Below are 17,604 nucleotides of genomic sequence, written 5' to 3' on the forward strand. Positions count from 1 at the left end.
GCATGGTATGGCATGGAGGCAAGGCCCAGAGGACACAGCAGCTGTGATGGTGTCTCACTCCATCGTCGTTTTCTTCCTGTTTGGTCGCGTGTTTGCTTTCTGATACCTTCCAAAGCCGTTCTTTTCATCCATGGGAAGAAAGGCAAGAGACTGTGTGTGGCTTGCTCTCCTCTATGAGAAGTTCTGCTGGATTGAAAGCTCTGGTGGCTTTATCTTAGCCACCTCTGTGTGGCAGCTCACCTGTATGGGCGCCAGGGGTCACCCCTTCAATATATATTAAGAGGACCAAGTTCAACCCACAACTAAAATGTAGGGAACCCTCGGGAGTGTCGTGACATGTATCCTTCACAGCTCTCTGTGAGGCACAGCCTGTAAGCCTGGCAGTACAGGTAGATGGGGAACCAAGCCTCAAACACAGTCTGTGTGAGCCCAGCTCCCAGCAGGAGGGCTGGTGAGCTCTGCTAACCCATCCCCCCCCAGAGGATTGGTGAAATTACTTTTAAGCCCCCATTTAAAGTCTCTGGAAAGGAACTGACACCCCCAAAGTCTCTAAAATGGACCCAGGAGCAAACAGCAAATGAAGAAGCATCTGTGGAGAAACCCCTTTGGGGATTGAGTGAGTGAGAGAGAGAGTGTGGGATCTGTAGCATATCAACCACCCCTCCCCCACTGGCTTCATTAGCAACTGCCCCAAGCCCCCTGTTCCTTAGCTTTGGTTTGGAATGCTTGCTCTGGTCCACCAAGATGGGGCCCACTTCTGCCCAAACTGATGGTAGGCTGCACTGCAGTGTGGAATGCTGGGAAGGTGGCTTGGTTACTTCAGCTCTTGCTGCAATGGACCCAGGAGAGGGGATTGAAAGGAGCACCACACACCAAGTGCTTAGCTCAGAGACAGGATGTGATCTGGATGGAAGTTTGTCATCATCCTCATCCCTGGCTCTAGTCCCCTGGCTCATCTATGCCTTGGGAGAGACAGCTGCCACCTTCTCCCAGAGGGTCTGGCTTCACAGGCAGCAGAACATGGTACGGCTCACACCTAAGGGTTCTCTGGAGAGGGCTAGGGAGCCATGGAGTAGAAATATGCAGCCTGGGGTGCAGAGTGCCTGGTTGTTAAGAAAGAAGCACAACTGTTGGGCTGTTGGGCGACAGCAAGCATGACCCCCCAGTGAAGAAGACACTGCAGCCAGGTAGCCGCTCATTTGCAGAGGAACGTGTGCTCCCAAACGTTGCTAAAAATGACATCCAATCCAATGCCAGTCGAAAGAATCTTACAGGGGATTTACAATCTGGGAGGAAAAGGGCTCTACTCAGGCCTGTTAGGAAGGTGACTGTGGGAGTCACCTCACCATCCCCCCCCCCCAAGAAGCAATATCATAAGCTAACGCTGCTGGGAGAGGGCAGGGACCTCACCATGGCGGTCCGAAAGCCACTGACAATAAGCTCATAGCGTAACAGGCTAGACGTGGAGCTGTAGAAGTGTGTGGAGACCAGACCTAGAGATGACATAATACATTGTCTAAACTGGCTCCTTTCCAACTAAAACCCCTGAGCCATACAAAGAAACACAAACCATATCAAAACACACGATAAAAATTGTCTATAAGGTTTAACACGTGTTAGATGTAACCAAAACAATAATACTAAGACTTTAAACTCCCCTGTAAATGTTCTCACAGATCTGTAGCAAGGCTTAGTTACTGAAGAGCTGACAGGAAGAAAATCCCAGCAAGCTCCAAGGAAGGTAAATTCTAAATGAGTCTGCCAACAGAAAAGAAAGTGCAGAGAAGAACGGAGTGGGACCTCCAGAGCTGAAAGGCACAGTAGCCCAGTAACTGCTGGAAAGGATCCCCAAAGGGGGCTTAGACACTGAGCTGGCACCAAAAGAGCAAACAATGTGGTGGTATTCCAACTGAGGCTATACATGCCCTGAACTGAGAGAGAGAAAAACTGAGGAGAGAGAAAGAGAGTAAGGGAGTGAGAATGTAAGAACATTTGTATTCTTGGACACAGAGGGCAGAGGGACAGAAACTTCACAGATGTGTAAACCAACCAACACCACTGGAAAACCCCAGCGAACTCCAAGGCAAGTAAACTCCAAGAGACCCACAAACTGACCCCATATAAGTATTGTCTCCTACAAGGGAATCCCAGTGAGGTTAACATCTGACCCTGAGAGACACAACTGAGGCTCAGAGACAATGCGCAGCATGCCCGAAGGGCACTAAGAAAAACCCCACAGACCCCTGTGCTCAATAAAGCTAAGATTAATTAAATGCTTTCCCAGAGAATCAAAAGCCAAGAGGGTGCTGCTAGCAGAAAGAACCTCCTTGCAAGAAATACAAGGCAAAGGCAAGAATGCCTGGGCTGTGACCTGTGCTACATACAAGAACCAGCAGAGTGCAGGAGGCAATCGCATGGTTTTACAAGGCGATATAATTGCATGTTTTCTTTTCTTCTCACAATTCATTTAAAAAGCAATCATATAAAATAATGTGTATATACTGCAGTGTTCTGCCCATAGCTTACAGAAATGTAACCCAGGTGTGATATATTTGCCAATAACAAGACAAAGTGTCTTAAGTGACTACAGATGGTAAAGGACCAATTCCCACAGTGCACCACTTGGTTTGTCTCACCACTGCCTGTAATGCTGTAGAACATCTCGCCATCCGACAATGGGAAGAGTAATGTCTCTGTGTTTCACCGAAGCAGACTGAAAAGCCCACCGTGGAGTTCCATGTAGCTGACAAACACAAGGGCGGCCTCTAAAGGATGCTGAGAACTAGGGGAGCACATTGTCACCAAAAACCTCCTGTAATGCGAAGAAAGCAACAAGGAGACCAAGAGAGAAAAGGCGTGGAGGAGTATAAACAAAAGTAAAATTTAACTTTATCACCTAAAATAAGGGATGTGAACAGATTAGCATTCTGATCAAAGGGCAGCAACTGTCAGATTGGACAGTAAAACAAATGTCTTGCTATCTTTGGAAGGTATGCTGTAGGAGGAAAAGTTTGTACACCATTAGGATGGAAAACATGCATCATAAAAAACAAACAAAAACAAACGCTTCACAAAAAGCTGGAGTGGCTATAGCACTGTTAAATAAAAGTGACTTGAAAATGCTATGGAACATAGCTGAACTGGATGCTGCATTCCCTCTAAGTCCCGTGTGATGAAGAGTTGGTCCCTAGAAGGAGATTAGAGCTTCTGAGAGATGAGTGGAACTCTGGGGCAGTGAGAACCCCTGTAAGAAGCCCATGTTTCTGAAGTCAGGCCCTTCATGAGGTTGCTGAGGGCCCAGGCTCTTTTCCTCTTTCTTCTCTGCTGAGATGAGGTTGTTGTGGCCTACCCCACAACTCACCATGACAGGCTGTCCTGCCACAGGTCCACAGGCAACGAGGCTGCTCAGTGAGGGACTTCACACACTGAAACTGTAGACTGAAAAACCTTTTCTCTTCATGTTGTTTTGGTGTTTTGTTACAGTGATGTAAAGCTGACTGACAGATTAAGAGAGCTGCGTCAAGGTAATGAAAGAACCAATCTATAAGAGAGAGAAACAGTTATAAATGTATGTGTGCCTAACAACACAGTTCCCAACTAGACAAAGCAAAAACCACAGAACAATGAAAAGAGAAATTGAAAACTTAGATTCTTCTCAAGTGTACATTTCCCAGGACAGACCATTCTAGGCAATAAAGCTGGTGCTTTAGCAATTAGGCAGGTGGGCATGCAGAGGCTGGTCAAGAGGTAGAAAGGCCCAGGCAGAAGCAGGGAGACACAGTGGATGGGTCCAGTAGGTAGGGCCAGAAGGAGAAGTGGGGCAGGTTGACTCCAGTCTCGGGGGTGGGGGTGTGACTGGGGATGGCTTCAGGAAGGAGGTCCCTTGTGGCCACTACAGGCAAAGGCTATGGAAAGCAAAGGACCCTAGGTATCAAGGAAGCAGTGACCTTGATCCTGATTTCTTAGACAAATGCCCTGGAGGAAAATTGTTAGTCACTGATTGAGACCGACTGATTGATTATGGTGTTTTGTTTTGTTTTGCTTTTTAGGGCTGTGTCAGTTTCTCACCATAAGACAAAATACCTGAGAAAGTCACCTTAAAGGAAGGAAATGTTGTCTTAGATGTGCTTTTGGGCCTATGGCAGCAGAGTACACTTCTACAAAGCTGGTGACCTCATGACCTTGGATAACAGAGAGAAGGGAGTGTCCAGTCTCAATATGAATTCCAAGGGCATGCCACCCCCCCTAACTCCATCCAGGAACCCCAACACACACACACACACACACACACACACACACACACACACACACACACACACACACACACAGTTCTACATCCTAAGGGTCCCTGCTCCATTGGCTGGAAAACAAATCCTTAGCTATTGGCCTGCAGGGCCCTTTTGACCCAAACCATTAGACTCTGTGGTGATGGATGTTGCTCTCATTAAAGCAGATCACAGAAGGCTTCTGTGCTTGTCCAAGGAAGAGGAAATTGGTGGTGGGGGGGGGGTGACTAAACAGATGTTAGCTCTCTGAACCTCAAATCTGTGGTCCTCCAAAATAGACCAAAGATCTGAGAGAGAATGTTGAAGGTGCTATAATCAATTCAAGGTAACTGTGAGGCTTCACTTGACCGGTATGTATATATACATACATACATACATACATACATACATACACACATATATATGTATTTGTGTGTATATGTGTGTATGTATATATATGTATATATGTATGTGTGCGTGTGTATATATATATATATATATTTTTTAAAGTAACCTGACTGAGCACCAATCAGTGTGCAGCACATCAAGAGAGATCTTCAGTGCCAATCAGCTCGCTAACCAACCAACTAACCAGCCAGGTGTGGTGCAGCCCTGCAACCTCGGGGAGGGTTGGATGCCAGGAGTTCAGCCTGGGCTACCTGAGACTGTCTTTAAAACAAAAACAAAAGCAAAAACAAAAGAAAAACACCCTGAATTCTGGCTTGTTAATTTCTCCCTCCTCTGCAGGCTCTAGAAGAAGGCCGGGTTCCCCAGCCTTCCCAACGCACCACAGCCCGCCCCCCCCCCGGGGGGGGGGGAGGGAGCTCCTCCCTCTGCTTTAGGGTGAAGCCCCAGGCACAGTAATGGGAGTTTTAAAGCAACCACTGTTGTGGTTCAAAGTGCAGATGCAGTGAGAACATGTGTATTTAGCTACAGATGTTTTACATGGTTTACAAAGCAAGATGCATGTAGATGTGTGGCTCCGTGGTACGAAGGAGTTTCCCTAGCCTGGTGCACCACCACACCTGCCCATGATGCAGGGTGCACAGTCCTGCCCCCTAGCTGCTCAGTCCCCTGGCCCAGCATTAGAAGAGCAGATCTTGTTGGGGTATCCTGGTCATGAGTGTTTTCATACCGGCTTAGAATCAAGCCTGGCTCTTGGAACTTTGAGCTCTGAGTGGATACCCAAATGCGCTCCAGGAGGAAGGATTTAACACCCAAAGACACCTTTTAGGTTGTAAGCTTCTGGGGTGTATTTGCCCCAATAATCCACAGAGGCAACAGTAATCTAAAAATAGTCTTGTTTTCTGTCCTAAGCTCCTTTTAACTTTGTTAGTCATCGCCAACCCTTAAAATAAAACCCGTGTAACGTCTCTCCTGGTAGCAGCTATAAACAAACCTCCTTTAGAGGAGGCCGAAGAAAGAGGAAAAGAGGTGGTAGGGACGCGCAGGGAGCGCCGCCGCGGGACCAGGCTTGAGCCCGAGGTGGCCGCAGGGCCTGGCGGATGGCGTGGAGCTGGCCGACCTCCTGTGCCGCTGCCTCCGGAACTCCCTGAGCCTGGCGCGCGGCCACCGTGGTCCCGGCAACGGCATTAAACAGAGGGAAACAGGCCCGGGATTCCGTCACCCGCGGGGGATAAGGAGGGCATTGAGACAGACAGGAAAGGGCTTTTCTGGATGGGGTGAAAAGTTATTTATTGGAGAGGGAGGAGGAGGAGCAGACAGGAGGAAGAGGAGGCGCAGGAGGAGGAAGGGGGGAGAGGAAATGAAGGAAGAGAAGGGAGAGGAGAGGAAGGGTACTAGCAGAAAGGAAAGGAATTCAAGAGGAAGAGGGTATAGGAGAAGAAGAGATGAAGGAAGATCCTGAGTCTTCCCCGCTTCCTCCAACTTTTGCAAAGCTCGGCAGGTCCGGGAAGTCAAAGAGTAGGACAAGCGGACAGGAGTCTCTGCCGCGACGAGTTGGAACTCCTCTGCCCTCTGTAGTCCCCAAGGTCTCGGGTGGGCCTTAGTTTTCCTGCCACGCCTCGCCAATGATGCCTCCGCCCCGCCCCGCCTGGTCTGGGAGGGGGTAGGGCGGGGACGGAAACTCTCCAGGCAAAATCTTGGCACCCTGGTCTGGCGACACCAGGACTCACTGAAGATTGGATTTTTTTTTTTATTTTTTATTTTCCCGTGGTGGGGGAAGGTTTTTGGGCAGTGGGGTCTTGGCACCCCCTAGCGGCAGCCTCTTCCAAGGAGCGAACAGAGGCTTCCGCGCATCCTTTGCATGTTTTGGGGTTCCGCTTTGACATCTTCCCCCACAATCAGCATTCTCCTTGAGCCTTCGGCTGCTTCATAGGTCACTCTCCACATCCTCTTGGAGTCACCCCCAGTCTTACTATCCTCTCGACCACCTACGCTAGTGGCTCCCTCCTTTCAATGCCAGAGGTAGAAAGTACGTGCCATGCGTAGTAGCCAGCCTGCAGGTAGTGTACCTGAGACGGTGGTGGGCACAGTTGGTAGCTTTGCAGCACCCACCGCTGAGTTTCTCCTCTGTGATAGAAAAAAAAAAAAGGTGGCTTTTTGTTCTCTGGAGCTGAGGCCATAAGAAAAAGCCGGCAGATGCTTCTTGGTGAAGTAGATGGGCTTTAGCCAAGCTTTCATATTTAACATCGGGGCCCAGCTGGCCAACTCCACTCGTTGGTTGGATCAAATTTCCCTAGGTCTTGGGATGTGAAGTCCTTTGGAGCACCCACTAGCTCAGTACACGCCCAGCGCGCCCCACAGTCTCGCCACTCCACAGCAGACACGCTTTTTTTCTTTTTTGCTTTTGGGTTTATTTTAAAGCACATGAGGTGTAGGCCAATAGATTTATGATTTCTATACACCAGACGCTCTAACTGCCCAACCCTCCAATCCAAAGCCAACAAGAAAGTACAGTCGGATTTTGGCAGCAGAGCTGCGCTCTACGAGATGCAGGGAGATCTGAAAGAGAAAAAGTGTGAAGCAAGGCGGGACAGAATCCTCAGAAGTTCCCTAGCACCAGCCTCCTCCCAACCCCGAAACTTCAGGGACGTGCCTACAAAGCACCCTGTGGTCTTCACTCCAGGCGGCCAGGCACCCGTGGCTAAGACACAGAGGAGGAGCTGCGCAGGTGGGCGCGCTCTCCTAGACGCGCTGCCCCTCCCCTTCTCATACAGCAAGCAATCAAGTTCGCTCAGATATTTACAGAGTAAAAATGACAATATCTGGCTGTCCCGGGACGCCCATGCAATCTGTTAGTAATTTAGCGGGATGGGAATTTCCTTACTCCTGCCCGCCAGTGGAAGCGCTTTTCCAAATTTCCACAGCAGGGGAAGCCTGCGATTTTACATAATGACTTCAGCATGCAAGGCGTCTCGGCACCCCTCCCCCGCCGATCGTACCCCACTAGCCCCTCATTAAAGGAGAGAGTGGCGTTTTCAGGACACCCGCGTGAAGCTACCGCCATCTCAGCTTGGCGCGTTCGCCCATCGACCCCTCGCAAGCCCTTTCCTTCCCATTACGTCCCCGCCTGTCTCTCGACTCTCTGCTTGAGCCCTTTTCCTCCTAGTCTCCCCTCACTTCCCTTCGAGAGCCCCAAGCTACCCTCTGGTACACCTTTGCCTAGCTCCAGGTGTCTCTGCGCACCTCTGGGAGCCCCTTTCCGTCACTTGAGTCCTCATTACCCCCTGCTGCGTCCCTCCCCTCCCCGTGCGCCTGTGGTCCACCCCGGGGTACCCAAACCCTGCCCAAACCAGGGCGTCCCGCTCGCCCAGCGAACTGTGCCTCTGCGCGTGGAGGGCGGTGCTCCGTGATTTGTCCCCCGGGCCCCGCGCCGGCTCGGGCGGGCAGGGGCGTGATGTCACTACAGGGAGGGGGCGCGGGAGCGGCCGGGCGGGCGGGAGCCGAGGGAGGTGTTTTCCAGCTTTAAAAAGGCAGAAGGCAGAGCCCAGCCCTGCGTCAGAGTGAGACCAAGAGACTCCTAACTGGGCAGCAGAGTCGCCGCACAGATCCGAGCGGCGGGGCACCAGCTCCGGGCACCACACACACACCTCCGACTCTGCGGCGAGTCCCCGGCCGCAGGCAGGCCTGCCACGCGCGCACACCCCCCCACATGCCACCTCCCCGCGGCGCGTGGCACTGAGTTTGGCCCCGCGCGTGTCTGCGAGGAAGTGGTCCGACTCGGGAGCCGGCCCGTGGCAGCTCGCGGCGCCAGCTACTGCTCCTCCTCCTGCTGCTCGCCGCTGCCGCCACCGCCGCGTGGATGCCAAGTACCAGCTTTCCAGTCCCTTCCAAGTTTCCACTCGGCCCTCCGGCCGCAGTCTGCGGGAGCGGAGAAACTTTGCGGCCCGCGCCGCCCGCCGGCGGTACCATGAAGGCGGCCGAGGAAGGTAAGCCCTGCTCCCCTCTCTTCGTGCCTGAGTGCCCAGACCCTCCGTACCCGCGCCCCGCGCCCCGCGCCCATCTCGAGCCCTCCTCCGGGGCCACGCTGCCAAGGCCGGTCTGCGCGTCCAGGGAGGGGCGCGGGCGTCCGGCCGGACAGCGTGGCACACACTGTGAAGGGTGTCCCCCTGGTGTTTCCCCGGCGCAGCCCAGATTTCTAGCGCGCTTTCTTGCCAATAGGTGTCTCCTCTTCTCTAGCGCAGTACTCAAACTTGGCTTTGGCTGGGGTCGCGGAGATCCCAGATGAGGAAACTTGATTCACCGGGGGTGAGATTTGAGGATGGGGCGTGGGAGAGGCGTCAGAACCGAAAACCAAAATCCACCTTGGGATGAAGTGAGGCTTCTTTGGAGAGCAGAAATAAATGACCCTGCTTCTACCTCAAGAAGGCAAGACCACCCTTTAGGGTGAAGAGCAAATCCATGACATGAAGTTTGAAGGTCCGGATGCCTCCCAAGTGGTCGGGTCATAGGTGCCTCTAAGTAGGGGCTTGGTCAATTGGCCCCAAGTGGTCCAGGCTTCTAGATGCTTCTTAAGCTTGTGGCCAAAAACTGGATTCAAAAAGAGTTCTGCCCTAGAAAAAGCCTTGGGCAAGATCGAAAAAGGACTGCCAAGTTCCAGGTAAAGTGTGCTGGAATCTGCCCTAACCTGGTAAGGCCAGAGGATGGCACGCCCCGGACCTTCTGTCAGGACCCTTCATGGTCCTCAAGAAAGCTAGTGAAATAACTTTTTAAAACATTTAGGCTCCTGCAGGTGTCTTTGGAACACCCCTTAAAGGATGGCTGACTTTTTCAGCAGAGGATTAAGCTGACCTGTGTAGAATGAAGCCTGGAAGCCTAGTCTCCTAGTTCCGGCTTGGCTCTGAAGAAGATGTTACTTAAAATTACTGAAAGTGAGCCGGACCCCTGCTAGGGCCGGGGCACTCCGATTTACAAGGGCAGCCATCCTTTAGACAAGCACTTGGAAGGAAACATTAGCTTCCTGTGAGATTCTGATGAGGGTGACAGGCAGGGACAGCAGTTCCCAAAGAGTCAGCCCTGGGCACTTTGCTTATCCTCACACTCAGGAGCCATAAGCTCAGCACAAATGGTTCCAAATTCTCGGAGTCTGGGCGTGCTGGGCACACAGTGTTATGTGAACTTTGACTCAAAGGGGACAGATACTGTTTGCTTTGTGCCATTGGCCTCATCTTAAAGAGGCGTAAGTGCTGCCATGGATGCTTCAGGGTTCTCAGGAGGAGCTACAAGGAAAGTTAAGCGGGTTTTTGTTGTGGTTTGGGTTGTGCATTGCTTGACACTTATTTCCACACACATTCATCAGTCACTGCTTTCTCTTTAAGGCACTTAAAACACACATTCTTTACTTGTAGAGTTACTGTGCCATTGCCCAATGAGAAATCTTCTAAGGTGAGCTTGATGTCTCACCCTTGGATCCCTAGGTGAAATCTCAGCACTCAAGAAACTAACAGAGGAGGATTGGCATGAGTCTGAAGCCAGCCTGGGCAACAAAGCAAGTACCAGGCCTGCCTTAGGCTACAGTGTAAGACCCTGTGTCAACGAAACAAAATGTTTTTGTTGGTGTGGTTGTTTGTTTTTGGTACAAAAAGAAAAGCCACTGGGGAGAGGGTAGTGGTCATAATGATTACAGTCATGCGGTAGTGCACGCCTGTAATTGGGGAGGCAGAGGCAGAGGCAGGTGGATCTCTGTGAGTTCAAGACCAGCCTGGCCTACAAAGTGAGTCCAGGACAGCCAAGGCTACACAGAGAAACTCTGTCTTGGAAAAAGAAAAAAAGAAAGAAAATGTCTCTGCTGAAGTGGACTGGAGGCATTAACGCCTTTCGACCAAATCATATTGGTCATGTTTTGTAGACAGTGTGATATATGTAACTGAGCCAGCCAGAAACTGTGAGCACTTCTGACACAGGCCGACCCACGCAAGGGAAGGGAACTGCATGCAGTAGGTTAGTGTCTGCTGTTGCTGAGGGTCATGGAGGGTTGCCCTGCCCTTCCTGAGCGGGCCTTGACCTGGGCGCCAGCTGCTCTCTGAGGCCTTCCTGCTTCGTGGGCATTTGGATGGAAGTTCACCATGCCTGGCCATTTCTAAAGGCCTTGGACTGCCCTGTTCTGAAGAACTCCAAGAAACACAAGCCTGTAGGTAGCCGCAGCATCAGAGTTGCCTCACACAATGCCCCACGGGGCTCTCCAGAGCTGAACAAAGCTTGCCCTGTTCTCCAGTCATTTAGCTTCATGGCGTTGTTTCCTAATCCAGATTAGAAAATGCTGAGGCCTTGTACCCTGCTTCATCACACCCAGCACTGCAACTGGCCCGTCACCATCTCGCAGACTTGGGAGGAAGTGGTCCAAGCTAAACAGTTCTCTCAAAACTGGAGTGTCTGCCGAACTGGCAGACCAAGCTTCATACTATATAGAGGACAGGCAAAGGGGGCTGGCAGAGGCACAGGGGAGCATTTCATAAGTAGTTGTGTTGGCTGACTCCTGTGTTAGGGAATAGACAAGGAGGCAGCCTTACCAACCTCTGAGAAAAAGGCTTCCTTCCTGGGTCCCTCATCATCGGAGGTGTGTGTGTGGGCAAGGGAAGCCAGGTGCTCTGAAACTTTAGCAAAGAGCTTTATTCAAAACAGCAGGCAAGGGCTGTTATGCATGTGGTGTGTAACTGTGGAAAAGGTGGATAAAGAGAGAGCGAGGTTTCTCCACAGAAAACAGAACTTCCATTTCCCCAAAGGTCAGCAAAAAAAAAAAAAAAAAAAAAAAAGAAAAAAAAAAGACAAACTAAAACAAAACAACCTCCGACATGCATCTCAAAGTAAGGACTATTATTAGAAACTAAATCAGGCCAGACTGAACTATAGTTTATCAGGGGAGAGAAACAGCTATTGAAACAGGGTCCTGGGAGAAGTGGCAGCCCACGTGAGGCCCAAGTTATAGCCTCTGGAAAAAGCCATCCCCCAGGGCCCAGAGCTGCAGGGTAGGAGCAAGACTCAGAGGACACTTGCATCTGGTGGCAAATAGTGGCACTGACCTCCCTTTTCATTTCCTTCCTGCCTTCTTCCCTAGGTTCTGATAACGGCCTCTCCTGCCTGGGCCACCATTTTCCTAATATTCCAGATGTTGGTTTATGTGGTGCCAAGACACCAGGAAAGTTAGAACAAAAAGCTGGGAGAAACAGGAAAAGATGGATGGGGCTCCACAGGCCCAGCCTTTTCCTTCTGATGTGTGTGTGTGTGTGTGTGTGTGTGTGTGTGTGTGTGTGTGTGTCAGTCTGTCTGAGTGGGTAACACCCAGCACCCACTCAGCCTTTGGAAGCTTTGAAATTACCCCGACTAAAACAGGAGTGTGTCGTGTTTTAGGAGCTGAAAGAGAGGTTAGTGCATGAAGACAGAATTTGCTCAGAGTTTCGTGCCCACGGAGTGAGGTGGCAACCACTGGGAAATCTGAATGGTTTGTAAGCAACTGTGCTCTGGGGCTTGACCTGCATAGAGGAGAGTGCAACCCTCAGGAAACCCCACCCTCACTTTCCTGTCGCTTTCAGGTCACTTCTTTGGTGAAAGAGGGGCTAGAAAATGCCCCCCACCCCATCCCCAGTGTTTACTGCTTGAAGTTGCAAAGCTCTGAGGTGCCTGCCTCCCTGAAGGTGGGTTTCCTGCTGTCATTCTGCTCAGCCAGCAGCCTGGGGAAATCTGTAGATAGACTAGAATAGGCCGCGTTCTAAAAACTATATATATACACATTTCCTTCTTCTTTTCCTTTCTCTTTGAACTCTTGAACTAATCCGGTAGCCTTGGTCTTTTTCCTGGTGCAGGGAAACAGCAAGACCCAGGGCATCTCCTTCGGCTGTGGACTGCGTACCACGCTGAACAGGAACCAAGGGACCATCTGCGTGGCCAGGCTGCGGGACCAGGACGCAGCTCCAGCCCCGCCGGCTCTGCGCTCCGGTCCGGAACGATTGCGCAGCCGAGCCTAGGCTGTTGCGCTCGCCTTGCAGCGGCCGGCTGCGCCAAGGTTGGGGCGCGGACGCTAGGGCTGCTTGCACCCGGTTGGGTTCCTGAGCGGCGGGAATATCCTAAGGGAGACCGAGGTCCCACGGGGAGGCGGGGGTCCGGTGGAGCTGTTCGGGGTCCTGCGGGGTACTTGGCATCCTGCTGAGGGGCAGGGTGTACCTCGGACCGCGTGGTCCTGCGGGTGCGAGTGGAGCCCAGGCTGCGCTCGGGCTCGCGCGCGGAGTTTATTTAAAACTCGGAAGCCGGCGGCCGCGAGCGGCTTGTTTATGTAAACCCGGAAACACCCGGGGGGACAGGGGCGGGACCGGGGCGGGAGGCCGGGGAGGGGACAGGGGGAGGGGACAGGAGGCGGGGGCCGCGTCACGCCGGGGACGCGCGCGAGCGCCTAGCGCACCAGTGCTGCGCGACCCCGACATGACGGGGCTGGAGCAGGACCCGGAGTTCGACTTCGATTTCCTCTTCGAGTTCGATCAGAGCGGCGGGGGCGCCGCGGCCGCAGGTGGGTCCGGCGGGGGGCGGCGGGCGCCTGCACCCCGCCGTGGGCCTGAGTTTGCAGAGGTCGCCGGTGCCCGCCCCAACCTGGCACCAGCCGGGACCCCGGGCCGCCGCCCTGCGCGGCTAGGAGCGACGCGGACCAAGTTGCTGCCGCGAGGAGGCGGGAGGCCACCTGTGGGGCGAGCCTGTCACGCTCACCCGCCCGGCACTTCCTGGCATCGGAGCACCCGGTCGCGGGAGAGGGCTCACCCCTCCTTCCAGGAGGCCCTTACTCGAGGGGAGGCTGTGTCCGGCCCAGGACTTGGACCTCGTAGTCCGGGGACAGATGGTCAGCGGCGCTGCCAGAGGGCGGTCGGAAGCCGCCCTTTCTGAGAGCCCGGCTGCTACCGCCTGGCCCAGGGGACCTGGAGCCCGGAGGCCCGGCCCTGCGCTGACCGCCGCTACCGCAACTTCCTCCGCAGGAAGGCTCCACCACTTGGGTTTTCAGTCCACACCTCAGCAACCAGAACCTGAGCGCTTTCGCTGTTTTTCATTCTCTTTTCTCTCTATCAAAAGTAAAACGTCCAGCTAGGCCAGCAAGCAAAGTGCTATTTCCCCAAACTTGATTCTCCTAAACAATAGTGACCGCCCATTTCTTGCAGCATCTTCCCTCCCAGCAGTCTGGCTCTCTTCTCCACCTGACTTTCTGTTCCAAGTTGCACACAGCCCCAGCCAGCATTCTGTGCTTTCCTTGGGATCTGCATCCCAGCTGTGTGGGGATGGAACAGACGGGACACTTGTGTAGCATCTCCAAAATGAGCGTGTCATATTTTCCATGACATTCACTACCCTTAAAAAAAAAGTTCAACATCTTATTTGCTTTTGAAGGTGAGTGCTCCAACTTGGCTGTCACCACCGAGCAATTATCATCTGTTCCCCCCCTTGTCCCCCCCCCCCGCCATAAAACCCTTTCCTGATAGTTTCTTTTCTTCTTCCACGGGCCCTGTTACAGGGCTCTGGGGGGCAGTGGCATCAGAGGCAGGCAAAATGGGAAGAGAGGCAGCCATTGGGAAGAGACCTGGGGCTGGAAATGGAGACCCTTGGCATCTCTTGGCCTTGTTGCTTTGGGGTGTCTGGATCCGGCTGTTGTGGCAGTGTAGGGGGCATTTGTGAATTCCCTCCAGATCTCTCATGGTCTAGGCAGAAGACTCTAAATCTGACCTCTTCTTAGGGTGTCCATGTTGGATTTGGTTGAGTGTGACTCACTGTACTTCTGGTTGCCCTACGATGCCTTTAGCTCCTTTTTAGCTTTAGCTTTAGTTTTAGGGATAATGCCACGGAGTGGAGCCTTCCTGGGCTCTCCATGCTGCCTGGTGTTTGGGTAGGGCCTCACTGCCTTCCTGTGCCCCCCTTGTTGACTCTGAATGGACAACTGACTACAGGTCCAACAATAGGAATGGGACAAAGGTCCAGAACCATACTGCCGTACCTGGTGGTGGCCTGTGGACTGCCTGGGGAGGAGAGTATCTGGGAAGCTGCAAACTTGGTAGTCATCTTCACAAACCCACTGAGAGTCTTTGAAGGCAAGGGGTGTTGGGCTGTTCAAGCAGATCATTAGTGGATCTCAGCGTTACCAGCAAACCCCCCCCCAACACCATACACACACCCCTACCATGAGTCTTTGACTCATAGCTGGACACAGCAGCTCTCTTGCTAGTGTCTTTCAGAGCTGCGTTGCCAAAGATGAGATTCAGGGGAGGAAGACAGGGCTCAGGTTGGGTGGTTATCCGTGACGGAGCCGCCTGGAGCTCTGGTGAGCCTCAGGTTCCCTTCTGGCCTGGGAGGCAGGTGGCTCCTTGAACTTTGGGCAGCAGGTGTGTTTAGTCGCACACACCTTCCCCTCACACTTGTGAGGAGGCCGTGCTTTTGATGGTTTTGCTCTCAAGCAGAGTGAGTGGAAAGGTGAACACTTGTGTCGCATTGTGGCCTTCATACAACCCTGAGACAGTGCTCGCTAGAGCTGCGCGGAGGTGCATGGATGTGCCTGTGGATCGTGGGTCGCTGCCTCAGTGGAGGCCAGGATCTGCAGCTAAGCCCAGCATGCCTAGCTCTCAGGTCACAGGCCACTAGGAGGGCCCTGGGCAAGAGAGGCCAGCATTGGAGAGAACTCTTTCTCCCTTTTATAACGTTGAAAGGAGGTGCTGGAAGACATCCTACATGTACAATATATGTTACTTTTTTTTTTTTAAGAGAGAGACTGACTGACTCAGGCTTTTCTCTCTTGTTACCAGTATCATTTTTACTTTTTTGTTTGTTTGTTTGTTTGTTTTGTGTTTTGTTTTGTTTTGTTTCGAATCAAGGTTTCTGTGTATAACCTTGGCTGTCCTGGACTCCTTTTGTAGACAAGGCTTGGCCTCAAACTCACAGAGATCCACCTGCCTCTGACTGCTGAGTGCTGGGATTAAAGGTGTGCGCCAGCACGCCAGGCTTCAGTTTTACATTTTATTAGTTATCCCGTTACATTATTGATACTGCACAGTCATAGGAAGCTACCAAACCCTGCAGCCTGCTAGACAGAGCTTCACGTTCTCTGGAATGGGTGGAAACATAAATGCATGGATGAGTGAACGATTCTGAGACCAATTGCAAAGTAATGTTTGACTTTCGCAGTTCGTACTGACCACTTGAATCCAGGCGCTGTGAAAAAGGCTACCCCAGAGCCCAGGGAGCAGTGCTCCATGAAGGGGAACATGGCCTCCCCCACCCCCGTGGAGGACAGGCTAGCCTGTAACAGGCCTAGGCAGGTCTGCTTTGTCGGGCTCCCATCACTGACCCATCCTACTATCCTACTGGTTCTTACCGGGCTCTTTGCAGGGGCAGAGTCTGGTGCTTTATTTGCAAAGCGCTTAGCAGGTGCCAGTGGTAGACTCACAACAGCCATTTGTGAGGGGAACAAGAGGAGAGTATTTTAAAGTAAGCAGCCTAGGGCAGAACAGGCCTGTAACAACACTCCCTTCCAGTGTCAGAACTCATTCTGTCCCCACTCTGCCAACCAGTGGGCCAGGGTCTGCTTCTGGGGAGAAGCCAGGGCCCTAGGCTCCCTTCTGGGGCTCAGGAAATAGCTGCTTTGCTTGTCAGCTGGGAGGTGGTGGGTGGGGTGTGCCGCTTCCCGCCCCAGGGCTCCTGTTTTGTAAGTTATTTTGGCCTGACCGCTTAGTTCTGTCTCCGTGGCAACTCAAGAGGAAACTGGCCAAGGCCCTGGGCCCAGACAGCTCTGCCCACCACCTTAACCAGTGTACCAGAGGAAAGGGGGGCTTTGCTGAGGTGGGGTTTGGAAGAGCTTTCATTCTCAAGTGTTTTCTGCCCAGGGGGCGTAGCTTCTCTCTTTCCAGCAGGCTGGTCAGTTGGTCAGTTCCCACCTTAGGAATCCATGGAAGAAGTGGGCCTTAACCCCAGGAGAGCCCTGAGTGTGCAAAAGGTTTGATGTTTTGGGAAAAGGGCTTTGTCTTTGCAGGGAGCAGCTTCAGTGCGCTCAAGTTCCATAGATGTTTTAATCAAGGACAAACTTGTCTGTGTGAGCAGGATATGCCAGCTCTGTATCAGGTTTTCAAAGGAAGCCCTCGGCTAGGCAGGGGCACCTCGAGAAAACAGAACAAGTGAAGCGATGCTTTAAAATGCACCTGGGGGAATGTCGGAGATCTTCGAGGAAAGGCGTAGACCCAGGCTGGACACAGGACCCTTAAGCATGCTGTGGTGAGCCTATTTGTGGACCATTGGGTGACATTTGCCGTTGCTTCAGCAAGTCCCCGCTCTCTGGCCTGTAAATCTCCCGTCTTCGGCACATCTTGGTGCATGACTTCAGAACCTGTTGCTGTCTGTCACTGCACAGGACTGACCCAGTCTCCACACTGTCCTCATTCGAGAGCACCCTCCGATGTGCTAAGTAAACAGCAAGGACTGTGCCCCTCACCCCCCACTGTTCTGTGTTCTTTTGTTTTATCCCTAAGTGGAAGCTCGTGGCCTCACCAGCCCCGTTGCATGTGGAAAGGCCATGGTGGGCAGGCATCAGAGGACAGGACCTGGCTGACTGGCTCTTCCTGGTTCTATTTCTAGCTTCAAGTCAGTGCAGTCCCAGGAAAGACTAAAGGGGGGTTCTTTAAAATGAAGGTGAAAGTTTGCTGCGATGGGTCCTTCTCTGTGCTTGTGAACTTGTTATGCTGGGGGGGTGGCTACGGTGGCCATGCTTATGGGAGAGTGTCACATACATGTGGTGTGTCAGACACACAGCGTTGTTTTCACTCACGGCAGAGGCAGGATGCCAGGTGCCCCGGAACCAGAACATCTACAGAGTGATTTCACAGCCGGTGCCATAGGTCACCTGGTGGGCAGCAGGCCTTCTCCCGTG

General features: G+C 52.6%; 1 protein-coding gene across 3 annotated transcripts in view; it reads left to right on the forward strand.

Annotated features, from left to right (window-relative positions):
• The first annotated feature begins 8,167 nt into the window (after positions 1-8,167).
• The window catches only part of NFATC1 (nuclear factor of activated T cells 1), a 105,231-nt gene continuing 95,794 nt past the window's right edge, over positions 8,168-17,604 (forward strand). The window contains exon 1 of one of the 3 annotated variants that reach the window (XM_084780135.1): positions 8,168-8,656. In XM_084780135.1, the coding sequence (XP_084636261.1) occupies positions 8,530-8,656 (127 nt within the window). In that variant the 5' untranslated portion in view covers positions 8,168-8,529. Of the gene's footprint in view, positions 8,657-13,080; positions 13,225-17,604 lie in introns of those variants that run through there. The other 2 variants (XM_084780137.1, XM_084780136.1) reach the window with 2 other exon arrangements.

Source organism: Acomys minous (genome assembly GCF_964271855.1).
Source record: "Acomys minous genome assembly, chromosome: 4".
NCBI classification, from domain to species: Eukaryota; Metazoa; Chordata; class Mammalia; order Rodentia; family Muridae; genus Acomys; species Acomys minous.